Here is a 27069-nt window from a genome sequence, read left to right on the forward strand (position 1 = left end):
TCGGGCCTGAACAGCGTCTCAGGAGGGGGTGGATTTCCAGTGGCTGCAGTTGAACCCAGTTCATGTGTGTCTGCATTTGTTTGACTGTGTAAGTGTAAGACCTGTTTTTGGATAGCTGGATTAAATGGCTTTAGAGGATAACCAGTATTTCTGCTGAAAGATTGATGTAAGTGATCAAGAGTCTGGCTATGTCTGGAGTTCTCCCCAAAATTCTCATTCTATTGCTTCACCCTGTGTATATCTCTAGGAATTGATGTGAATATAAAAGATAACCGGGGGCTAACTGCATTAGACACTGTGCGAGAGCTTCCTTCCCAGAAGAGTCAGCAGATAGCGGCATTTATTGAAGGTCAGTTCATGGGAGGGAGGAAAAGGAAGCCTGCCCACTGAAACCATTGGAGATGGGACAGAGTGGTAAACAGGGAAGCCCAAATGGTCCAGCTGTTTTCTCTACTTTTATAGAACACATGACAGGGAAAAGAAGTACAAAAGAAGGAGACAGACTTCTTAGAACCCAGCCATCATTCGTCCCTAGCATGGACTCAACAGCCCTGAAGTCTCAAGGTAAGTGTGGCTCTGTCCTCCAGTTGGGGCTTGGCATGGACCAAATGTGAAATTTCCTTTCTGTGGTTTGGAGTACCCAGGTCTGGACAGTAAGTATAGCTTTTTGATGCCATGAACAAGACCAATGTTCATTCTATTAACTAAACTATTAATTAGACTTATAACTAGTTTCAGGATACATTTCTTAATGCATAGCATATCTGAAGTTATATAATACTGAGTGGTATTTATTTCCAATATTTATAATATGAGCAGGATTTATTGCCTATGTGAGATTGGAAGGGTATTTCAGGCACTTTCTCTTTGTTTCCCAAAGTTAGTATGTGACTTATCTACTACTGTATATTCTAGGATGTGAGTATTTGTTCTTTGAAGTTGATGGGGAAGAGAGGAGTAGATATAAAAGTATAATGAAATCTTCATGGTTGAGGTTGGAGTGATGTGATTAATTATTTTTGAAAAGTTACCTTGGAGCAGCTTAAGTGGCTCAGTGGATATAGTGCCAGGCCTGGAGATGGGAAGTACTGGATTCAAATCTGGCCTCAGACATTTCCTGCCTGTGTAAATCTGAACAAGTCATTTAACCCCAGTTGCCTAGCTCTTACCATTTTTCTGCCTTGGAATGGATACTTAGTATGGATTCTAAGACAGAAGGTCTTTTTAAAAAAATAGTCAATAAAGATTTATTAAATGTTTACTATATAGCAGCCACTGAATTAAAAGCTAGTGATACAAATAAAAAGATAGACAGTCCCTATCCTTAAAGAGTTTACAATCTAATGGAGAATACAGGATAAAAAAGAAACTGAAAAGCAGGGAAAGGGGGTGCAGGAATCTAGGAAGGGTGAGGAGGGGGCTGAAAATGTTGTGCCCTCCGCAAGAGGAGGCTTTGGGAGAAGTTTTTTGCTTTATCTTCTAACCTTTTAGTCAGAGAAAAGGCAAGTGTGGGTCACCCTCCGGTGATGAGCATCTCTGAATTTAGGCCAGTTTGAGGACCACAGATAACACCTATCTTGGAGGCCTTCTGGCTTGATGTAGCTCCTGCCAGAACATATACTCCACTAATATAGGCATCAAGAACCCATGTCTCCTTTCATGTCACAATCAAAGTTCAGCAGAGGATTTGTAATGTACATACAAAATTCTTAAGGGCACATCTGTATCCTCCCCATAGAAGAACACAAGGAATAAGACTGTTTCATTACTCTAAAGTTTTCTTTTTTATAAACCATAAATTTTAAAAATAGCTATAATCAGTATTTATTATTTTTACTTGACATTTATATACATATATATTTCTATTTTTTATGTAATCCATACATATTTTTCATATTATGTAGTAATCTGTTGTATTTGTATATAATATTTATTTTCCATAGATGATTCTCCTACTCTGGTTGTTCCTAATATTTTCACTAATATGAGTAACATTTTGCTTTGAATTTCTTTGTACAAATTTCTTTTTTCCTTTTGGATTATTTTCTCAGTCTGAATTTAATTGTGTGAAAAGATTTGAGCAAGTATTTTAAGTTCTTTACTAATCAACAAATTTCTCTCCAAAAAGAGTAAGCTAACTTATATAGTACCACCAGGATTGTATAAATATAAATATTACCTCATATCTCTGCTGAGATATTTTTATTGACTGTTAACATTTTAATAAATATATAATACCTTAAAATATTTTAGTTTGTATTTTTTGAATGTGTTACATGATATTATAGGATTATTAAATTTCAGAGTCAGAAAGGTCCTATAACTTCTGGTCTAATCCTCTGATGATATTACAGAAGAGAAAAAACTGAGAGAGGACCAGAGAAGGAAAAAAATTAGTCCAAGCTCACACAGTTGAATTAGAGGCCCATATTCACACTCAGGCCTCCAGACTCCAAAACTAGTTTTCTGTTAAGCTCTAAGAGTTATCTAGATTTAGGAACACTCAGTGAGAAAAGTGTCAAAAAAAAAAGATAAAAATGATTTCTGATGGCAGAGAGATGAGCAGAGGTATAAGAGGCTCTCTGACATATCTTTTTCAGGGTCTTCCAGAAATTCAGAAGCTTAGCGTATTGAATGGGACAAGAATTTATTCATCTCATTTGAAAAAACTATGGGTGTTTAGAATGGAGAAGCGAAGTTATTTTTGTTGTTATTCAACCATGTCCAATTCTTTGTGACCCCATTTGGGGTTTTCTTGGCAAAGATATTGGAGTGGTTTGCCATTTCCTTCTTCAGTTCATTTGACAGTTAAGGAAACTGAGGCAAAGAAAGTTAAGTGACTTGCCCTTGGTTACCCAGCTCTAATAGGTGTCTGAGACTGGATTTGAACTTAGAGACCTGATGATAAAACATAATTGTCTCTAGGTATTGGGGGGTATTATTATTTATTTTTTAATTTTTTCCCATGGTTTCATGATTCTTGTTGTCTCCCCCCCCCCCCCCCCCTGGAGTTGACAAGCAATTTCACTGGGTTATACATATATCACTCAAATCCTATTTCCATATTTTTTATTTTTGTAATAGAGTAATCTTTTAAAACCAAACCCCAAATAAACCCATATAAACAAGTGATAAATCACATTTTCTTCTGGATTTCTATTCCCACAGTTCTTTCTCTAGATACCGATAGCATTCTTTCTCATAAGTCTCTCAAAGTTGTTTTGGATCATTATGTTGCAACGTCAATTATGTTTAATTGTCTCACAGTGTTTCAGTTACTATGTATAATGTTCTGGTTCTGCTCATTTCACTCCACATCAGTTCATGGAGGCCTTTCCAGTTCATATAGAAATCAATCAATTCATCATTTCTTATAGCACAATAGTATTCCATCACCATCAGATACCACAATTTATTCAGTCATTCCTCAATCGAGGAACATCCTCTCATTTTTCCAATTTTTTGCCACCATGAAGAGCACAGCTATGAATATTTTTGTACAAACAGAACCTTTCCCCCTATTTTTTTTCTCTCTTTGGGATACAAACCCAGTAGTGTTATTCCTGGACCAAAGGACATGCATTCTTTTGAAACCCTTTGGGCATAATTTCAATTTGCCTTCCAGAATAGTTGAATCAATTCACAACTGTACCAGTAATGCATTAGTGTCCCAATTTTGTCACATCCCCTTCAACAGTTATTATTTTCCTTTCCTATCATATTGGACGCTCTGCTAAGTGTAAGGTGGTACCTCAGAGTTGTTTTGATTTGCATCCCCAGGTATTTTAAGGACCTTATGGAAGAGAGATTTATTTTGTTTTGCTGAGCCTGAGAGCAGAACAACAAATAATGAAGTTGCACATAAGGAAGAACTTCTGAATAACTAGTTTCCCAAAAGTGGGAATGGGATACATGGGAAAAGGCTATAGTTTGATATCACTGAAAAATTTCAAGTAGAATGACCACTTATCAGCAATTTTGTAGAGGCAGTTTCTGGTCCTGTATAGTTTTGGAGTACATTGTCTTTCTGATGTTCCAGCTCTGGGTTATGTGCTCTTTGATTTTAAAATAAACATACCTTATTTTTAGGTTAACAGACCAGATCAGTGTTTGGAAAATGATATATCTTTATCGAGATCAGAACTCTGCATTTGGAGCCATTACATTAATTTTGTGTTTTCCTCTTCCTCCCTTTTTCTGTTGTTGTCTTTGTCAGGTGACGTGGAAAAAGCAGTAAATGATCTGATCATGGATTTTGACATGAACTCACAAGAGGAAGTTCCCTATGAGGCTCTGTATAATGCCATTTCCTCCCACTCGTTAGATAGCATGACCAGTGGGAAGTCTTCTGACCGAGAATCTGTGACCAAGGAGGCAGAAACAGCTGTCGTGAAAGCATCTGGAGTGAGGCCTGTGTGTACTTGTTTTGTTTTTAAACCTAAGGGAAGTAGGAAAAGGTTAGAAAAAGTAGAGAGATGGGTCTGAAGGTCTTTCTAGCTACCTGCTGCCCTTTTAGAGATCCAGGCCCAGCAGCCAGCCTGTTTACTCTTGGGTAGGAGTATAAAAGAGTAATCTGCGAAGGGGTTTCATCACATTTGTATCACACTGTGCACGATAAATGTTTAATAAAAGTTTATGGTATTGAAATAAGCTAAACTTCAAGTGACATTTCTCCCTCCTCTAACTTGTCTCCTTCATTTCATCCTGGACTTGTGGGCCTAATCATTTTCCCTAGAACCAACTCCTCCATGTGTTGTTTCTTGTAATTAGAATGTATGACATTCATGAGGCATATATAAATTTCTGTTGCAGAGACCATTCCTGTTCTGATTAGAACTTTAATGGCTTGATAAGGAAATAGTTATTATATTAAGAGATGGGAATGTTTCTGATTTCATTTCAGTCAGATGATTTTTCCAACATTTTGCCATTTTTCACTTGAAACAAGTATCAAAATGAAAATCATTAGTTTTTAATTGCAACAAGTATTTGAGATCTTTGCCAATTTAATTTATCTTACCTTTGTTTGGAGGCTCCCAGGTTTATTTCTATATCAAGAAACACAACAAGAGGTCCACTGGGATTAATTCCAACCTGTTTGGAGTATTCAGTCTCTGGCTTCATCTCAGAACTACCCATGTGGTCAGGATTTATATTAAGCTAAACTATCTTGAAGCTTTATTGATACTGTTAGGATGCTTACATTTGCTTTTATCCAGGCTTATTCCTTATGTTCTAGATAAAAAGGTTGTGTCTAGTCTTAACTTTGAAATATGGAAGAACCTCAAGAAGTGGCTTATTTTCCACCTTGTTTTTCCTGTCCATTGTTGCCTTCATTGTTATCACTGCTCCTGCCTCTTTCTTTACCTCTAAACTGAAATCCATAACCATTCTTAGACTTCGTTTCTGTATTATTTCATGTAGGTTGGTTTTTCATTTGGGGGACTTCTTATTATAATCATTATGCCTACTTAGTCACCAATCTCCTCCCCTCCCATTTTCCATGCATCTCACCTCCTTTCCCAAACTTTAAGTTTGACTAGAATGATGAATGAGGTGGTCCTCAAGCTTGGAACTGATCGTTTCAGAACTGCTGGCCCTGCCTAGGTCTGGATTTCTCTTTAGAACTGACTGATATCTGAGGAGTTTGGGATTAGGGATGAGATATAATTTCAGTATATAGTTCTAGTGCTTTATCTACTACCAAATTCCTGCCTAAATGCATTAGACATGTTAAATTTTGTTTTTAAGGTGTTTGCACATAAAGCCAGTAGGGGGAGCTAGAACCATTGAAAGAAAATGGTGATGAAAATAGATGAAATAGATGAAAATCCAAGAGTCTCTACTTGTTAAATAAGTTGTTAAGGAACATGTAATTTAATATCAGTTGTTTAGGGTCTTTTGATTGTTTGCTAGTTAATGTTGCACCTTCAGTGTTTTTTTTCCTCACATCATTATTTATATTTATTATTTTATATTAATATATTTAATGTTAAAATATATTAATGTTTATAAATAAAATTTCCCCAACCCTTACCTTCTGTCTTAGAATCCATACTAAGTATCAGTTCTAAGACAGAAGAGTAATAAGGACTTTGCAATTGGAGTTAAGTGACTTGCCCAGAGTCACAAAGCTAGGAAATATCTTGAGGCCAGATTTGAACCCAGGACTTCCCAACTTCAGTCTTGACTCTTTATCCACTGAGCCACCTATCTGCTCTCCATGCCTTCTAAAAGGTCTTTATTATCCTTCTACTTTATCTTCCACTAAGTTGCCAAAATTATCTTCTTAAGGGGGCAGCTGGGTAGCTCAGTGGATTGAGAGCCAGTCCTAGAGATGGGAGGTCCTAGGTTCAAATCTGACCTCAGACACTTCCCAGCTATGTGACCCTGGGCAAGTCACCTGACCCCCATTGCCTAGCCCTTACCACTCTTCTGCCTTGGAGCCAATACACAGTGTTGACTCCAAGATAGAGGGTAAGCGTTCTTAATTTTAAAAAATTATTTTCTCAAAGTTAAATCTGGATCTGACCATGTCACCCCTCTACTCAATCAACTGGGTCCTGATTACCTATAAGATGGAATATCAAATCCTCTTTAGCATCTAAAGTTTTTTAGAACTTGTCCCTTTCCTACCTTTCCCCTTCCTCTTCCTGCCCACATACTGTACAACCCAACCATGTGCCCATCTCTGACACATAGTCCTGACTTTGTACATTTATTCTGGTTCTCTCCCATGCTTGAAATTATCTCCCTCCTCACTTCTGACTTAAAGCTTTCCTGGCTTCTTTCAACATTCAGATAAATCCTGCCTTCTACAGCGAGCCTTTTCTCTCTGATGTGTCACATGTACACATGTGCACATGTACACATGCCTGAAGTGCTCTTTTCCTTGTCCCCACCCCCAAACTACTAGTATCTTGCTTCAGAAATTAGGATTTGAGCTCTGTGAGGGTAGGAAATTGAACTTTTGCCTTTCCTTGTATTCTTATTACTTAGCACAGTGCCTAGAACATGGTTGACTGGCTATTTAGCAAACCATTTGTCTTCACAGTGTATGACAGAATTTCTTAAACCTTTTTCTTAAGAAATGATGAGGGAAGAGTAAAATGGCACTGAAGAGAAGAAATCTCTTTTAAGGGAATAATTTTGACCCCTTATTTGGACTTTTAAAGCCATATACTAATTACCAGCTAAACTAAGGGTAAACCAAAAATATGGGGTCTTTAAGAAGAGGCATGCTAAAACACTTTGGATTTTTTTTTTAATCATGTAGAGAGAACGTCCACCCCCTCCAGCCAAACCACCACCAGAGGAAGAGGAAGAGGAAGATGCTGAAATGGAACTTTGTCCCCATATATCCTCTGAGGTATGTGTGTGGGTGTAAGGGGTGGTGGTGTTGGGGGAGAATGAGATCTTAGAAATTAGATGTTAAAATTGCCATGGAGTCATTAAGCCCCTTTATTCTTGACCGGTGTATAATCCTGGTACCTTCTTGCTGTGTTCTCTTTGGAGCAGTGAAGCTGAATTTTGTGGGTCAGTCAGGTACTCCAATTTATAAGCAGAACCTGTCAAACTCTTTTTGGATTAATGGCCAGAGAGACTACTTCATTCCAGATCCTTAATGCTGAGTCTTTCTCACTGCAGGATAAAAAAGCATGCATTTTTTTCTTCAATTAACTGATCTCACTTTTGCTTATAGCTGAGTCTTTAACTCTTGCCTTTTGATGATGGTTTATAAAAGGTAATTTCCCCCATGATCCTTGTGCTCTTTACTATGACAAAGTAGTGCAAATTAGCATTAATAGCCTAGATCTCTCAACTTTGGTTTTACATATTTCCTTATTCCTTTTATAAAGGAGACAAAAACTAAGCAGAAAGAACACACATAATGACTGTTCAATTAGAAAAGAAATAAAAGTCTTAGATTGCTTTTGAAAAAAATCACAAAAGCCTATGGGAAAAAGGACAATTAACCTTTTTGAAAAATGAGCATTTGGCATACAAAAAAAAAATATTTTCCTTTCATCTCCAGAATATTGTTTTATTTTCAATGACAATTAATAGATAGACAGCTAGTTTTTAATACAGAACACTTACCTGGCTTTTAAGACCTGCCTTTGATATAGTCTGCCCTTTATGACCCCGGGCAAATCATGTAATCTCTCAGGGCCCAAGACAACTGTGTAAGACCCTAAATTATGGAAAAGGTGTTGATCTGCATTGGTAGATGAAATTCCTCACTAGGAGCTCCATAGCCTAAGGAAATCACAAGTCTGGTAAAAAAGCAAAACAATATAAAAGAACAACTTCAAACTTCCTTAAACCAGTACTACCTATTCAAAATATTACATCATTTAAAAAAATTATTTTCCAGGTGATTCCTTTTCCTGTTTTTATTTTGTTCATTTATATTAATTTATTTTGTATTCACATCACTTTAGTTTTTTAGTGTATTCCTCTTATCTCTCCTTCCCCCTGTTTTCATTGCCTAATCCCCAGGTGATTCCTTTTCCTGTTTTTATTTTGTTCATTTATATTAATTTATTTTGTATTCACATCACTTTAGTTTTTTAGTGTATTCCTCTTATCTCTCCTTCCCCCTGTTTTCATTGCCTAATCCCCTACCCCTCAATATAGACTTATCCCTTAGAGCAGAAGTGCTGAACACATGACTGGTAGGCCGCAGATGACCCACAACACTCCCAAGTTCAAGTGTTGTCCCAACTGTTTTAATATAAAATTGGGAAGTATTTAATAAAATAAGTAAAATTTTAAAAATAGCCATTACATTTCGAACCTGTCAATATGAAGCCTGTAGGGATCCTTATATATAGTTTAGTAGCCTCTATTTTTATTGGAGTTTGATATTACTGCTTTATTACAATAAGAGAAAAAGGTGATTAAGGAAAATTAGCATATTAATCAACTGTCACCTTTTTAATAAAAACAACAGGTCATTGTGACCTGTTAATTTAGTGTATTTTCTAGTTGTTGAGTTTTTTTTATTAGAATTTTACTGTGCTGGAGACTAGGATGAGATATTGCTAGACCTGAGAGAAGTACTGAAAATTAAACTATTCTCACTACATTGGAAAATTGCTTTTATCTACCAGGGGCTTTGAATCTTCATTATAACACATGTAACCCATAGTAATAAAAATAGAGCAGTTCTGGCATAGAGGTAATGACTAAACTCAGGTCCTTTGTACTACCTCAAAATAATAATAAATGTACCAAATAAATTATGAAAAATAGGAGAATCAAAAAAACCTTTCTGGAGAACTATAAGACAAGAGAGGTGAGTAAAGAGAAGAGGCTCCAGTTCAATGACTATACTTGGGACTAGGGGAAATCACTAGAAAGAAAGAAAAGGATTCCAGCAACAAATTTCCTCCACAAGAGAGTCTGAGCATACCATAAAAACTCTCATTTGGTGGCCTGTAAGGGGAAAAAGGGTTTTTTTAATAAAAAGGTTGAGCTGGATTATTCAAAATTAGGGTCGCCAGGAATTTAATTAATTCTAAAGAGATTTATTTACAATTTATTTACAAAAATATAGAAAGAGTGAAGTTAGAAAATCAGAGAGAGGATAGGGTAAGATATCTAGCCTAAGCACTACCTATTTTGCTCCGATCCACCACTGGCTCAAAAACAAGCAGGGGAGTTTAGTCCTTAACTGGAGAGGCCTTGGCCCTTGTAGCCGAGGACCTGGGAAAGCAGGGAGCCTCTCTCAAGAGGATAGGTCTCTCTTGAGGCTAGTCTCTTCAAAAAATCCAGGAAAGGAGTCAGCCTTTTTCACTCACTATATATGTCAGTCCAAAGGAGAGAGATTCAAAGACAGTCTCACCAGAAAAGGTTTCAGATCCAGACAGCAGATTCTTTACCAGTCTCCAACTCCAATTCAGAACTCCAGAAGAAGTTGAACTCTCATAGATTCCTCACAGGAAGTTGTAACTCCTTTTTAAAGACACTTTCTTTTGCATCACTTCCTGTGCCTTCCTTCACTTTCACATCTACCAATTACAGTTGAAGCTTTTCTTACGACTGCCCATAGGGTAGTCAGTTTGATTCTGATTCGTCACCCACTATTGCAAACGTGGGTCACAGACCTTCCCCTACTCAATGATTAAGTGGGATATTTATACTTTTGGTGATTAAATCTAAAAATGGGCAGGGGAGTTAATTTCATTTTCAAAATCATGGGAGAGATTTAATTTAATCTTCACATGGCCTCATCAGTTCCCAGAGATTTAATATTTAGAATAGTTTCCCAGATATTCAATTATGCAAATGACTTCCAGATCTACATATCCAACCCTAGTCTGTCTTTGCAGCTCTAGCCCTGAACCACTAACTACTTATTGGACTTCATAAAAAAAAAAAAAAAGCGTTATCTCTTATTTTTACATTACCTGTACTTCCTAATGTATTCATGTACCTATGTCCACACCCTCCCTTCTATAAAGGGTTCTCCTCTCCCACCAGAAGCTGAGTGAATGTTTGTTTTCAGGGTTCTACATCTGGTATAGTAGATCACCCAGAGTGACTACCCAGGGTTCAGGTAAATAATTCTGTTAATAAAAAAGTCTCCCTTTTCCCAAGTAAACTAACAAAAAACACTACCAACAACAATAAAAAATGGTTAAAGGAATTCTCAAGGTGGTATAAATCTATGTAGGAAGGCAAAAGTCTCCTGCAAAGAGATAAAAGCAGCCATCCAGGAAATTCCCTGTTATTTCAGTTCTGCCAATGTCCCAAAACTATATATCTTCCTTGTCCAAAGTCAATCAGTCAATAAACATTTTTAAGCACTTCCTATGTTCCAAGGACTTGGTAATACCAAAAATGATGTGATACTAAAAGAATCAATAAACAGTCTCTGGACAATTAGATCTCAGATCCCATCTACTTTAGATAAAATTAAATCAAATTGTTCCAAGGCAGTTATCTGACTTGGTTCACAGCAGCCCTCCTTTGCCCTTGTGGGAGTGTGGAAGTTAACTCAAAATTGTGTAATTCTCTAGTGCCCTGGCTTATAATAGTTATATTCTCATATTATCTTCTTCATTATTTTTTTCATATCGTATCACCTTCTTTAGGATAAGGCTTGGTTGGTTTTTATAATTTGTCAACATTTATTTTCACTCATTTAGTTGTTAGTTTATTTATATTACTGTAGTCAGTATGTATATTTACCAGTTTCTGTTTATTTTATTTGGGGTCTATTAATTTAAGTATCATATTTATTGGGTTTTTAAAAAATTGAATGGCTAAGAGGCAGCTACATGGATTAGTAGATAGGGCACCAGGCCTAGAGTAGGGAGGACCCACTAGTGTTCAAATGTGACTCTTCCTAACTATGTGATCCTGGGCAAGTCACTTGACCTCATTTGTTTAGCCTTTACCCTTCTGTTTTGAATAATTATTGAGAAAGACTAAGAGTTTTTTTTTTTTTATGGCAGACTACCAAGAAACTATAAAAGAATGTTCCAAATCATGAATAGTAATAAAAATGCAAACCAAAGCTTTTGGCTCTGCCTAGTGCAAGGAGGCAGAAATAGATGCCCTCTCCCAGGATAAACCCATCCCTTCTAATCCTATTACTGTGTTGTTAACTCAAGCATTGATTTTGACATCACTCCTCTCAGCCTCCTTTCTCTTTACAGAAGTTTTTTTTAATGGATAAAATGAATGCAGCTTAGAATAAGAAAGGAAGCAGAACATTTAGATAAAATCTTTTTTTTATCAAATATCTCTGATAAGGATCTGATGTCAAAGATATCTAGACTAGCAGAACTATATATCTAAAAATATCTAAACTTAGTTTAGATATAAAAATATTTAAACTAGCAGAAATATATGAGACCCAAAATCATTCCCTAATAGTTAAAGGATAGGAAGAAGTTTTTTCTAAACTTTTACTTTCTGTCTTAGAATCAGTATATTGTGTGTTGGTTACAAGGCAGAAGAGAAGTAAGGGCTAAATAATAGAAGTTGGGCTAATTACTTGCCCAGAGTCATACAGCTAGAAAGTATCTGGGGTGACATTTGAACTCAGGATTTCCTGTCTCTAGGACTAGCTCTCAATCCACTGAGCTACCTCGATGCCCCAACTAGGAACAATTTTCAAAAGAAAATGTTCTTTTCTTAAGTCTAGCTGCATTTATTTTGTCCTTACACAAACTTTTCTTTAAAGATTTTTTAAAAAGTTAACTTCATTAATCAACTCTCCATTTCCCCACCAGTGAGAAAAAGAGAAAAGAAAAACAAAAATTTTGTAAGAAATATGTATAGTTAAGCAAAACAAATTCCCACACAATTGGCCATGTTCAAAAAAATATGTATGTCTGCATCCTGAATCCATCTGTTTTGTCAGGAGGTAGATAGTCCATTTCATCATGAATACCCTGAAATTATGGCTGACTATTGTGTTGATTAGTTTCCTGCTTCCATCTTCACATAGATAATGGTGAGAGAGAAAAAGTATTCTTGGCACCAGTGTTCTAGATTTTATATACCCTGCTTCTGTTGTTATTTCTCTTCCCTTCCCTTCCCTTCCCTTCCCTTCCCTTCCCTTCCCTTCCCTTCCCTTCCCTTCCCTTCCCTTCCCTTCCCTTCCCTTCCCTTCCCTTCCCTTCCCTTCCCTTCCCTTCCCTTCCCTTCCCTTCCCTTCCCTTCCCTTCCCTTCCCTTCCCTTCCCTTCCCTTCCCTTCCCTTCCCTTCCCTTCCCTTCCCTTCCCTTCCCTTCCCTTCTCTCCCTCTCCCTCTCCCTCTCCCTCTCCCTCTCCCTCTCCCTCTCCCTCCCTCTCCCTCTTCCCCCTTCCTCCACCCCTCCCCCCTTTTAAACACCACTTTGTGATCTGTCCTCCAGGGTTAGAGTTTGTTTTGCTTAAGAAAAATCCTTCCTTTAATCTACCCTCTCTTTTATTCCTCCTTCTTCTCCCTTCTCCCCTTTCCCTTCTCTTACTTTGTGGAATAAAATATATATGTATCCAACTGTGTGAGTATGTGTATTCTTTCCTCTTTTTACCTGATCATATGAAAATAAGGTTCAGCTGTCACCTATTTCCCTCACTCCTTTTCCCTTATTTGCATGATCTGCCACACACTGAAGTTGTCAGAGTTTCCCCCTTCCTCTTCCTTTTCTACCTCTAGTTTATTTATTTCGCTTTCCTTTTCCTTTATTTTAAGATCACTAAAACATTAAAAAAGAAAAAAATTGCTTCTAGGCCCTTTGTCTTATTAGACTTCCTCTATGACCCTTGAAGCTATATAGGATTCTGAAGAGCCATTTTTATCATCTTTACTATTAGAATGTAAACATTCCATCCTTGTTTTGGTTCCCTATAATTGCTTTCTTATATTTACCATTTTATTTTATTTTATTTTTTGTCTCCTGTGTTTGTATTTCAGACTGTATTTATTTGTATTTGTATTTGTATTTAAAAGACTCCCTTGTCCAATACCTTGTGGGATTATATTCATTTTTTGTTGATTCAATTATTCTTGGTTGCAAGTCAATATCTTTGCCTTCTAAATATCTTATGAAGCTTTCCACTACTTTATATTTGTGACTGCTAAATCTTGTGTGATCCCTGACTTGGAAATCCTGATTTCTGGGTACTTGAATTCTTTCTTTCTGCTCATGTGTGGGTTTTTGTTGTTGTTGTTGTTTTTTTGAGGAGATAATCATTGGATTCTTTGTCTTTCCACTTATTCCTTTGGTTCTAAGGAATCTGGGAAAAATTTGTTTAAGATTTCTTTAAATATTATGTCTGGGCTCCTTTTTTGGGGGGGGTAGGGAATCATGTCTTTTAGGTGGTCCAATAATACTTAAAATTTTTTCTCCTGTCTGTTTTCCAGGTCTTTTATTTTCTATTTTTCAAATCTTTTGACTTTAATATTTCTGGTTGTCTCAAGGAGTCATTAATATTTATTTGGTCCATTTTCAAAGAGATGGCTAGGTAGCTTAGTAGAACACAGGACCTGGAATCAGAAAGACAGGAGTTCATCTATGGCCTCAGACATTTTCTAGCTATGTGACCCTGGTCAAGTCACTTGACCTCTGTTGTAATCCACTGGAGAAGGAAGTGGCAAACCACTCTAGTATCTTTGCCAAGACATCCTAATGAACAGTATTGGGTTGCTACATGGTCCATATTGTCATGAAGAGTTGAGCATGACTGACAACAACAACTTCCAAGGAATCTGTTTGGAGGAAGTTGTGTACCTCCTGTTCCAAGCTTTTAATACTCTTTCCAATTTTTTTCTTCTAGGACTTTTATTTCTTTCCAATAGTCTTTTAGTGTTCCCATTTATATACCATCTAATAAAATTTATAAAATCATATTTTTATAAATGATATGAAATAACTTATAAGATCATCTTTTTAAAAAGCTGTTGTTCATCTCTTCCAGACTACTCAAGCTATATTTTATCTTGATTCCTTGCTTGTGAAGGTGTTTTAGAGTCCCTCTGGGTTCCAAATTTTGCCATTCTGCCATTAAAAATTCTTTTTTTTTTTAATATATTTTATTTGATCATTTCCAAGCATTATTCGTTAAAGACATAGATCATTTTCTTTTCCTCCCCACCCCCCACCCCCCATAGCCGACGCGTAAGTCCACTGGGCATTAGATGTTTTCTTGATTTGAACCCATTGCTTTGTTGATAGTATTTGCATTAGAGTGTTCATTTAGAGTCTATCCTCTGTCATGTCCCCTCAACCTCTGTATTCAGGCAGTTGCTTTTTCTCGGTGTTTCCACTCCCATAGTTTATCCTTTGCTTATGAATGGTGTTTTTTTTTCTCCTGGATCCCTGCAAGTTGTTCAGGGACGTTACACCGCCACTAATGGAGAAGTCCATTACGTTCGATTATACCACAGTGTATTAGTCTCTGTGTACAATGTTCTCCTAGTTCTGCTCCTCTCGCTCTGCATCACTTCCTGGAGGTTGTTCCAGTCTCCATGGAACTTCTCCACTTTATTATTCCTTTGAGCACAATAGTATTCCATCACCAACATATACCACAGTTTGTTCAGCCATTCCCCAATTGATGGGCATCCCCTCGTTTTCCAGTTTTGGGCCACCACAAAGAGCGCAGCTATGAATATTTTTGTACAAGTCTTTGTGTCCATTATCTCTTTGGGATACAGACCCAGCAGTGCTATGGCTGGGTCAAAGGGTAGATATTCTTTTGTCGCCCTTTGGGCATAGTTCCAAATTGCCCTCCAGAATGGTTGGATCAGTTCACAACTCCACCAGCAATGAATTAATGTCCCTACTTTGCCACATCCCCTCCAGCATTCATTACTTTCCTTTGCTGTTATGTTAGCCAATCTGCTAGGTGTGAGGTGATACCTCAGAGTTGTTTTGATTTGCATCTCTCTGATTATAAGAGATGTAGAACACTTCTTCATGTGCTTGTTAATAGTTTTGATTTCTTTATCTGAGAACTGCCTATCCATTTCCCTTGCCCATCTATCAATTGGAGAATGGCTTGATTTTTTTGTACAATTGATTTAGCTCATTATAAATATGAGTAATTAAACCTTTGTCAGAGGTTTCTATGAAGATTTTTTCCCAATTTGTTGTTTCCCTTCTGATTTTAGTTATTTTGGTTTTGTTTGTACAAAAGCTTTTTAGTTTGATGTAGTCAAAATTATTTATTTTACATTTTGTGATTCTTTCTATATCTTGCTTGGTTTTAAAGCCTTTCCCCTCCCAAAGGTCTGACATGTATACTATTCTGTGTTTACCCAATTTACTTATGGTTTCCTTCTTTATGTTTAAGTCACTCACCCATTTTGAATTTATCTTGGTGTAGGGTGTGAGGTGTTGATCTATTCCTAGTCTCTCCCACACTGTCTTCCAATTTTCCCAGCAGTTTTAATCGAATAGTGGATTTTTGTCCCAAAAGCTGGGATCTTTGGGTTTATCGTATACTGTCTTGCTGAGGTCGCTTTCCCCCAGTCTATTCCACTGATCTTCCTTTCTGTTTCTTAGCCAGTACCAAATTGTTTTGATGACTGCTGCTTTGTAATATAGTTTTAGGTCAGGGACTGCAAGGCCCCCCTCATTTGTGTTTTTTTTTTCATTATTTCCCTGGATATCCTTGATCTTTTGTTCTTCCAAATGAACTTTGTTATGGTTTTTTCTAAATCAGTGAAGAAGTATTTTGGTAGTTCAATGGGTATGGCACTAAATAGATAAATAAGTTTGGGTAGGATGGTCATTTTTATTATACTGGCTCTTCCTATCCATGAGCAGTTAATGTTTTTCCATTTGTTCAAGTCTAGTTTTAGTTGTGTGGCGAGTGTTTTGTAGTTGTGTTCATATAGTTCCTGTGTTTGTCTCGGGAGGTAGATTCCTAGGTATTTTATTTTGTCTAAGGTTATTTTGAATGGGATTTCTCTTTCTAGTTCTTGCTGCTGAGCTGTGTTGGAGATATATAGAAAAGCTGATGATTTATGTGGGTTTATTTTGTATCCTACAACTTTGCTAAAGTTGTTGATTATTTCAATTAGCTTTTTGGTTGAATTTCTAGGATTCTTTAAGTAGACCATCATGTCATCTGCAAAGAGCGATAATTTGGTCTCCTCCTTGCCTATTTTAATGCCTTCAATTTCTTTTTCTTCTCTGATTGCTACTGCTAGTGTTTCTAGTACAATGTCAAATAGTAGAGGTGATAATGGGCATCCTTGTTTCACTCCTGATCTTATTGGGAATGCATCTAGTTTATCCCCATTGCAGATGATATTAGCTGTTGGTTTTAGATATATACTGTTTATTATTTTTAGGAATGACCCTTCTATTCCTATGCTTTCTAGTGTTTTTAATAGGAATGGGTGTTGTATTTTATCAAAGGCTTTTTCTGCATCTATTGAGATAATCATGTGGTTCTTGCTAGTTTGCTTGTTGATGTGGTCAATTATGTGGATGGTTTTCCTAATGTTGAACCAGCCCTGCATCCCTGGTATAAATCCTACTTGATCATGGTGAATGATCCTTCTGATCACTTGCTGGAGTCTTTTTGCTAGTATCCTATTTAAGATTTTTGCATCTATATTCATTAGGGAGATTGGCCTATAGTTTTCTTTCTCTGTTTTTGACCTGCCTGGTTTTGGAATCAGTACCATGTTTGTGTCATAAAAGGAGTTTGGTAGAACTCCCTCTTTGCTTATTATGTCAAATAGTTTGTATAGTATTGGGATTAACTGTTCTCTGAATGTTTGATAGAATTCACAGGTGAATCCATCAGGCCCTGGGGATTTTTTCTTAGGAAGTTCTTTGATGGCTTGATGGATTTCAATTTCTGATATGGGATTATTTAAGAATTCTATTTCCTCTTCTGTTAGTCTAGTAGGTTTGTATTTTTGTATATATTCATCCATTTCTCCTAAATTGGTGTATTTATTGCCATATAATTGGGCAAAGTAATTTCTAATGATTGCCTTAATTTCCTCCTCATTGGAGGTGCTGTCCCCCTTTTCATCTTTAATGCTGTGAATTTGCTTTTCTTCCTTCCTTTTTTTAATTAGATTGACCAGTACTTTGTCTATTTTGTTTGTTTTTTCAAAGTACCAGCTTCTTGTCTTATTTATTAAATCAATAGTTCTATCACTTTCGATTTTATTAATTTCTCCCTTAATTTTTAGGATTTCTAATTTGGTTTTCTGCTGGGGGTTTTTAATTTGATCGCTTTCGAGTTTTTTCAATTGCATTTCTAATTGATTGATCTCTGCTCTCCCTTGTTTGTTAATATAAGCTTTCAGGGATATGAATTTGCCTCTGATTACCGCTTTGGCTGCATCCCAAAAGGTTTGAAAGGATGTTTCGCCATTGTCATTTTCCTTGATGAAATTATTAATTGTTTCTATGATTTCTTCTTTAACTAAACGGTTTTGGAGTATCATATTGTTTAATTTCCAATTGGTTTTAGATTTGGTTTTCCATGTACCATTACTAATCATTATTTTTATTGCCTTGTGATCTGAGAAGGCTGCATTCATTATTTCTGCTTTTTTGCATTTGTGTGCTATGTTTCTGTGACCTAATGTATGGTCAATTTTTGTGAATGTGCCATGTGGTGCTGAGAAGAAGGTGTATTTTTTTTTTGTCCCTATTTATTTTTCTCCATATGTCTATTAATTCTAATTTTTCTAAGATTTCATTCACTTCTTTTACCTCTTTCTTATTTATTTTTTGATTTGATTTATCTAAATTTGATAATGGTTGGTTTAAGTCTCCCACTAGTATGGTTTTATTGTCTATTTCTTCCTTCAATTCTCCTAGTTTCTCCATTAGAAATTTGGGTGCTATATTATTTGGTGCATACATGTTGATTAATGATATTTCCTCATTGTCTAGAGTCCCTTTTAACAAAATATAATTACCTTCCCTATCCCTTTTGATCAGGTCTATTTTTGCATTGGCTTTATCAGATATCATGATTACCACTCCTGCCTTCCTTCTGTCAGTTGAGGCCCAGAAGGTCTTACTCCATCCTTTAATTCTGACCTTGTGGGTGTCAACCCGCCTCATGTGTGTTTCTTGAAGACAACATATGGTAGGGTTTTGGATTCTAATCCATTCTGCTATTCGTCTACGTTTTATGGGTGAGTTCATCCCATTCCCGTTCAAAGTTATGATTGTCATTTGTGGACTCCCTGGCATTTTGATAGCCTTCCCTAATTCTAACCTTTTCTTCTTCGGCTCTACCTTTTAGTCCAGTGATTTACTTTGAATCAGTCCCCCTTGTCCCCTCCCTTGATGTTTCCCTTTTTAGTCCCTCCCTTTTTCTTCCCTCCCCCTCCCCCCTCTCTTTCCCTCCCTTTTTGTTCTCCCTCTCCCCCTCCCCCCCTTGGTTTTCCCTTCTCCTTACCCTTGTTGGGTAAGATAGAATTCAAGATCCCAATGGATCTGGATGTTTTTCCCTCTCAGAGTTGATTTCCCTGAGATTGAGGTTTAAGTAACACCCCCCCCCCCTCTTCCTCTCCTTCTTATAGGAGTTTTCTTCCCCTCCCCTTCCCATGTGAATCTTTGTGTGAGAACCATTATTCTATTTGGTCTTTCTTTACCCCCTATTTATACATTACATTTTCCCCACATGTTAGTATACATGGATTGATATAAATGTAGTCCTTATAGAAGAGAGTTTGAGTAAAAGAAGAAGATAACATTTTTCCCCTTTCCTTAATATTTACCTTTTCAGGTATTCCTTGCTCTTTGTTTTTCGGTATCAAACTTTCCACAGAGCTCTGGTCTTTTCTTTGCAAAAAGTTGGAAGTCTTCTATTTTGTTGAATGCCCATACTTTCCCTTGGAAGTATATAGTCAGTTTTGCTGGGTAGCTGATTCTTGGTTGGAGACCCAGCTCTCTTGCCTTTCTGAAGATCATGTTCCATGCCTTACGATCATTCAGAGTAGAACTTGCAAGGTCTTGTGTGACCCTGATTGGCATTCCTTTATATCTAAATTGTCTTTTTCTGGCTTCCTGTAGGATTTTTTCTTTTGTTTGATAGCTTTGGAATTTGGCAATTACATTCCTGGGAGTTGTCTTTTGGGGGTTTAGTGTAGAAGGTGTTCTGTGAGCTCTGTCAGTGGCTGTATTGCCCCCTTGTTCTAGAATCTCTGGGCAATTTTCTTTGATTATATCTTGTATCACCATGTCCAGTTTGGTGTTTATTTCTGGCTTTTCTGGGAGTCCAATTATTCTTAAATTTTCTCTTCTCCCTCTATTTTCCAGATCTATCACCTTGTCGGTGAGATATTTTATGTTCTCTTCTAATTTCTTGGTGTTTTGGCTTTGCTTTATTAGTTCTTGCTTTAAAGCCTGGTTTTCTTTTACAGTTTGGTCAAACTGGTTTTGTAGATGCGTGAATTTCTTTTGCATTATTTCCCACTTTTCCTCCCAGAAGGCTTCCATCTTTTTGGTTATTTCTGATTCAAATTCTTCATGGGTTTGTGGAGAGTTTCTATTTCCTTTGGAAGATTTTGGAGAATTTTCTTGTATATCTTCTTCTATCTGCTCTGTATTTTGTATTTTGGCTCCATAGAATGTGTCCAAAGTCACCCCTTTCTTCTTATTTTTCTTGGTATTTTGGGGCTTCTGTGGTTCTGTGGAGTTTGCCATTTCTGAATGTGGAGGATTAGTTTTTCTTGTCTCTGTCTGGTGTTCAGAGGCTTTAGTCCTGGGCAGGACTATGAGCTTTCCCTGGGTTAAACTGAATATGCCTCACTGGAACTGGAATGGAAGGGTCGGACCACGAGGCCACACTCTCCCCCCGGCTCGCTTTCCGGAAGTTGCCTTCAGAATCGCTGGCCGTGAGGCTGTTTCGTCGGCCTGTGGGGGGATGGGCTGCAGCTAGCCCAAGCTCCGAGGGCGAGGACTTTCACTGAGACTTGGATAGCAGGATCCAGCCCGTGAGGCTGTCTTGCCCGTCCTGAGGGTTGCTGTTTTTTCGACCAGCTCTCTGCAGCGGAAGCCCCAGGCAGTAACTTTCACCGGGACTGTAGAAGGCCCTGAGGGTTGTTGTTCCGAGGACCCTGCTCTGAGCCCGGCTGGGCTGCGGCTTCCGGGAGCCTTGGACTCTGCGCTCCTACCCCTGAGGTCCGAGTGATCTCGGGTTCTGGCTTTTGAGGGGAGCCGTACCTTTTGAACCGGGTCCAGGTCCAGGAGGAGGGTTCCCAGGGTCTGTGCTGTTGATCGTTTTGAATTTCGGCGCCTTAGGAGCTTATAGTTTGAGATCGGTCGGGAAGGGTTTTCCGGAGATCTGAACTTTAGCTTTCTCTAAGCCGCCATCTTAACCGGAAGTCGCCATTAAAAATTCTTATGCCCATCCTTAGGCCAATTTGGTATATAGAATTCACTTATTTGATTTGGGTATTATCCTTTATACAATGAAACATTTTGATTCCAAATGTTCCCTTTGGTAGGATTTTGTTACTAGAATTTGGTTCCTTATGCTTTTCTTTGAATTGTAGTTTCCATCTGGTTTCTCTTGCATTCCAATTTTATATTCTGATTGTGACCATCAGTAACTAAGGGTCTTAAGGTTTCATAAGCTGACCTAAAACCCTCTAGAGGAAGTTAATGACTTGTACAAACTAGAAAATAACCAACATGAAACACTTGGGAGACCGTCCTTATATGTTAAGGATTCAGTTTACCTAATTGCCTGGAACCTCGTTATGGGCAAGTTCTCTAAGTAGCCAGTAGACTAAGCAATATATCTCAGAGTCAATCAGTAAACATTTATTACCTGCTATGTGCCAGGCACTGTACTAAGTGTTGAATCATGCAAATTGTGAGTACTATGATGTACCAAAAGAAACTGCCAGCCTCAATCTGCATCTTTCTTATTTCTATTGTTCTCAGCTGATTTCCTCATTTTAAAATTTCTTTAATCTATTATTATTTGCAGTTAACAAAAAGTAAAAAAAAATAGCAAATCCCCAATGAAGAAAGAAAACACCTTTATGTCATTTGTACATATCTAAGCAAAACAAATTCCCACATTAGTAATGGCCCTAAAATACATGTGAGTCTTTTGTTTCTCTATCACCTGGTAGGTTATCATGCTTCCTCATTAATTTTCTGGAATCATAGTCAGTCATTGTGTTGATTGTTAGTGTATGGCTTTGAAAGTTGTTTGTTTTCAGAATATGGTGTTACTGTATAAATAGTTCTGCTGATTTTCACTTTATTCTGTATCAGTTCATACAAGTCTTTATAGTTTTCGTTGAAACAGTCTTCTTTAGTATTTCTTAAGGGACAGTAGCATTCAGTTACATTCATATACCATAATTTGTTGAGCCATTCAAAAATTCAAGAACATTCCTTTGGTTTCCAGTTATTTACTATTGTATATTGAGCTGATATTAATATTTTCATTTATAATGGGTCCTTTTCCTCTTTCTTTGATGTCTTTGATAGTTATAGGTCTAGTAGTAGTATCTTAGGAATGTCAGGGTATAATTGAGGAAATTAGCATAGACAAAGAAGAAACAAAGTCATCACTTTTTGTAGCTGATGATGTACTTAAAGAATCTTTGAAAGTCAGTAAAGAAATGGTGGTCTAGTTTTTTTTAACCATTATCTTCTGCCTTGGAATTGATGCTAGGTATTGGCTCTAAGGCAGAATAGGAAGGGCCAGGCAATGGGTGTTAAGTAACTTGCCCAGGATCATACAGCTAAAAAAAATATGAGTCCAGAGTTGAATCCAGGACCTTCTGACTCCAGGTCTGGCACTCTATCCAGTGAGCTTTCTACTTACCCCCAAAGACCTAAACTGCTTAGATAATTAACTCATTTTGATTTGTACTTAGAGATTCCTCACCCTGAAAGCCCTGCAATTTTGTAGGCTATTGGATTAGCAAGAGAAAGTCATAATTATTGACATTGCATCCAGTTCCTGGTAGCCTAGAAAGATCATGAAGCCAGTCAAAGTCCTTGGAAATTCCACTAAAAACCTGTGACCTGTGTAACCCCACAGTTCATAAAAGTCTTCTCATAATTCCCCATTAGAGAAAAGCCCCAGGATCTGGAGAAATATGCCAGGAGAGTGCATAGGCTGAATCACAAGGGAACACACTGCTATTGTTTGCTCACAGTTGCTCTTTGTTTAGCTTTGTGGGGCTGCATAGTTAGCATGCCACCCTGGCAGAAAAGATGGTGCCATAGATAAGAGTCTAAAACATCCAGATTGTCTCCTTTCTGTTGCTGATTCATTCCTACTTTTCCTACTCCCAGTTTGGTTATCTGGTTGATGTCTTTACTTTAGACATCTGACCATAAGGGTTGGTCCCCAGCTGGGGCACTTATTGTTTAATTTATGTCCCTATTTCTTGATGTTTGTCATTTATTAGCTGACTCGTTGCTGGCTATGAAAATGAGATACATTGTTTCATCACTAGGAGAGTTTATCAGATTAATAACCAGGTCATGATATAGGTAGACATTTTAAAGGGAAAAATCTTTTTATTTTGGACAGACCAAATAGACTTTTAGAATTAGGTCAATTAAACACAGAGTAAATTAATGCTTTTCTTCACTGAAATCTGGCATCTGCCTACCTTTTGCCATTGGTCACAGTTATATTTTGAGATTTCTAAAACAAAAGTATTGCTTTCTAATCATTAGAGAATAAATTTTCTTTCAGCTTTGAGTTATTTCCAACTATAGAAGAAAGAAAAAGATCAAGAAAGAATTCAGCAAGGGGCAGAGCTTTTCCCATGCTTATGAGTTCAGAATAAGTGAAAAAACCTGAATCTTTGTTGAGATCTCCTATAATTAGATATAAGACCTTGAACAAGTCTTTATTTTTTCTTAGCTATTAAATGAGAACTGTATGCTAAAATAAAAATGTATGATGCTTCTGTGCATGCATACCAGACATTTAGTGAAAAGAGGCCCTATTGCCTTGGCTGTCCAAATGGATTTTATCTTGTGGTTTTAAAAGAAAAAGAAAATATAGTATAGGATGATCAATATAGGCCGACATAGCAGAACAGATGATAGAAGGCCCATGTGATTTAGGTCTTGGTTCTAGATTGGTAGCCAGCCAGGTGGCCCAATGATTAGGCAAGGGCCAGTAGTTTCATAGAAGGAATTCTGGATTCTCCTTAACTTCCTGGGGATTAGCTTGATTAAGGATTGAGGCTCATTTGTCTGTGTGTGAGAGACAGACAGACAGACAGAAATGGACTGGATCTGTAATTTTATTCGTATGAAGAATGCCCAAATGAGGAAATTCATACTACAAATATAGTTCAGCACTTTCTCTGTATCTTATAGTAACTTAGGATCCTGGTTTTTAAGCAACTTGTCTAGGGTTCACATAGCTAGTATAAATCACAGGCAGAATTTGAACCTAAATCTTTCTGAATGCTGTTCTGGACAGAGCCTGATTTAAACCTGATTCCCCTTGTAATTAGATTTGAACAAAATCAGACATTCATAGGTCATTCAAAGGTAACAAAAGGAAATTCACTTAGCAATAGCAGGAGAAGGATATCCAACACAATAGGCATTGAAGACATATTGAATTGAACCAGCTGAAGGAAAACTATCAATGTTCCATTTACCAGCCAAGAATCTGAGAGAATCTTGGTACCAGTCAGCCTTTTCCTCTAAGTTCTCATGGTGGTTTTTATACTCGGGGTGAGGAAGTAATGTCAACTTTCTGAATCTTTAGTCCTCTGAGCCAACCAAGTCTTGAGGAATGTCTCAGTCCCTTTCAGGAAAAATTAGCCTAATCTCCATTTATGTTGATTTTGTTCCTATCACAAATGCTATTTCTACTGCCCTTCTTCTGTCTCTGTCTTTTCCAGAATGCTTTCTCCTTGTCTCTCTGTTCCTTTTCTTGGATGTTCTCTGTATGATATCTTTCTATCTCCTCTTTTCTCTGTGGGTGTGTCTTGTCTCTTTCTCTGTCTCTTTTTCTCTGTCATGTTTCAGACTTGTTTTCGAGTGAAGCCATTGTACAAAGACTAAATATAGCAGTTAGATCTACAAGTGGCAAGAACATCCCATATTGATGTTCTAAGAGCTGACTTTTGCTCTATAAATTAATCAGAAAGGTTTTGCTGACTCTTGTTAGCTCTAACTACTGTTGAATTTACTTTTTTGCCCAAATTTACATTAGATAGTAGCAGCTAGTTGTCTAAGATAGATAAATAACAACTGGTATTTACTTGGCACCTTACTGACCACAAAGCACTTTACACCCATAATCTTATTTGATTGTCACTACAACTTACTGAATTAGGTAGAGCAAGCATTATTCCCATTTTACATATGAAGAACTTATGCTTTAGGGTAAGTGACTTCCCCCAGGTCACACAAAGTTTTTTATGAAGCTTCTCTCTTCTATTTGTCTCCCTTTACCCACCTAAATAAAGATGCTAAGTGAAAGACTGAGACTTGGAACTGTATTATTATGGAAGAGAGAGGAAATTGGCTCTTGGAAAGTTTCTTCCCTTGTCCAGTGAAGCCCCCTAGGATATGAGGAGAAAAGGTTCATAATTTCCATGAGTGGTTGGAAGGAAGAATTACAGAACAAACCATTCTGTTTTCAGTAAATGCCAAGATTCAATACAAAGGTCAGTTTTATTCCAAACTAGGAAGGTTTCTATACTTTGAATAGTATGTATGCATTTTAGGTTTTTAACTTGGGGGAAAGTGACCTGTATAGGGCATCATGACTAAAAATCTCTCATAAGTTTTAGACATACACAAGGAAAAACTAATAAAACTCTCTATACTACCCTTGATGAAGGAAATAGTGAAAGAACTTTTTTCCCCATTATTTTTATTAGTAAATTGATGCAAAGCGAAAACAGAATTCATGAAAAGCTATTGAGAGATTTATTGCAGTTAGATATTGTTACAAGGGAATCACTTTAAAAGACTGATATATATTAATTTAAGGTCGCCAAGGAATCAGCTATGTAATTCCTAAATGAAAACTCAAGTCAGCCGTCAGCCTTTTTTGGAGTTTAATTACAATAGGAGCAAGAAAGGAATTAGAGATATATATAGAGAGAGAAAGGGGAGAGAAGGGAATAGGGCTTAAATACCCCTTCTGTTTAGGCTGGGCCAAAAGGCCCAAGCCCTTAGATAGCTGGGGCAAAGAAAAGAGATCAGTCCCTTTCACTCACGTGTCCAAAATGGAGAAACAGTCTCAGAGGCCCCCACCTTCAGCTTCCTTCAGAGCAAGCTTCCTCCGAGCCCAGGAACCACACCGACCAAAAACTCCATCCTCTCTCCCTCCAGATCCTCCTATCTTTAAGGACACCATCCAAGTTGCCTCCCCTCAGTCCTCACATCTACCAATCACTCTTCATCAATTTCCCTGTCAATGGAGGCTCTCGCTTAACCCAGGACCGCCCAGAGGTTTCTGGCTTTTGCACATGTCTGTTGAAGGTCATATTTTCAAATGATTAAATCTATACTCCTTTGCTACAGCCCTTTCTAAATCCTGTTAACTTGAGTATGGTAGAGATTGGAATAATTAAATTTTGATCTAGGCTGCAGCCCTTACTCAATCCTATTAGGACTGAATAGGGTGGAGATTTATTCCAAGTATCTCCATTGTATCAATTCTAAAATCAATCAAGACTCAAAGAAATTCCTGTTCTATGCTTAAGCATAGGTCAAAGTCCTTTCCATTGTTCAGCAAAAGGTTTCTGTCCTAAAGTAATCTTAAGAAGGGAAGAGAAGGAACCTCCCATGCCTATGGAGTTCCCATTCCAATAGACTATCAGTAAGAAATTTTCCAAGTATGAAATATCCCAATGGTGAAATTTCCAACATTTATAAGTCTAAGGAAATTTGAGGTTTACAATATGCAGTTGACTAATAGTGATTTTTTAGTTGCATGCTCATATAGTCTTTCATTGTCTTCCCCCCCCCATATGAAAAACAACAATTGACTGCAATTTTTCGTTTTTGCTTTCAATGACTGTACAAAAAGTACAGTATAGTATGGTGTTGTTCTTCATTAGGTTCCAGTCATGAGAAGTAGGAGCCAGGGGAGTGCATCCAAGGAGGAAGATGAACATCCTTATGAGTTATTGCTTACAGCAGAAACAAAGAAGCTAGTGCCATTGGAGGGGAAAATAAAAGGTAAGAGGGTTAAAAAATTAAATAAGAAATTTTTTTTCAGAGTTGGGAGTATGTCATAAAAGGGTTTTGTAAGTATTTGACAAGAACATAAGAAAAGCATGAAGACTATGATATTTGGGGGGACAGAGCAGCTGAATTATATAGGGTATCCCCCTAAAACGTGGCATGCCAGCAGAATATGCTGCCATTCCTTGTCATGACTTTTATTTTCAAAACTTGTGCCATAATACACCTTAGCACAGGCTTCCTGACTTTTCAAGAGTGAAATACGGAAAATTTAACTAAGCCATCTATAGAATTGAGGTCACTATAAAAGGTGGGATTTTGTCAAGTGATAAAACAGAGTAAGGTATCTGATTTGAGATATTTCAGTTAATAATTTGTAACTTAATCTTGTTGGGGGGTAGGTGATGGGAGGGATAAACCTATCCTAGCAT

At 37.3% G+C, this 27069-nt stretch overlaps 1 protein-coding gene across 12 annotated transcripts in view; it reads left to right on the forward strand.

The window, feature by feature from the left end:
* ANKS1A (ankyrin repeat and sterile alpha motif domain containing 1A) overlaps positions 1 to 27069 on the forward strand; it is a 282636-nt gene that overhangs the window by 123811 nt on the left and 131756 nt on the right. For all 12 annotated transcript variants that reach the window (XR_001628236.2, XM_056818070.1, XM_007483721.3 and 9 more), the window contains 5 exons: positions 248 to 349; positions 463 to 564; positions 4217 to 4413; positions 7277 to 7369; positions 26512 to 26632. Coding sequence is in view for 11 of the 12 variants with exons in the window: in XM_056818070.1 (XP_056674048.1) it covers positions 248 to 349; positions 463 to 564; positions 4217 to 4413; positions 7277 to 7369; positions 26512 to 26632 (615 nt within the window). In the remaining variant the exon portion in view is untranslated. The remainder of the gene's footprint in view (positions 1 to 247; positions 350 to 462; positions 565 to 4216; positions 4414 to 7276; positions 7370 to 26511; positions 26633 to 27069) is intronic.

Source organism: Monodelphis domestica, chromosome 2 (assembly GCF_027887165.1).
Source record: "Monodelphis domestica isolate mMonDom1 chromosome 2, mMonDom1.pri, whole genome shotgun sequence".
Taxonomy (NCBI): domain Eukaryota; kingdom Metazoa; phylum Chordata; class Mammalia; order Didelphimorphia; family Didelphidae; genus Monodelphis; species Monodelphis domestica.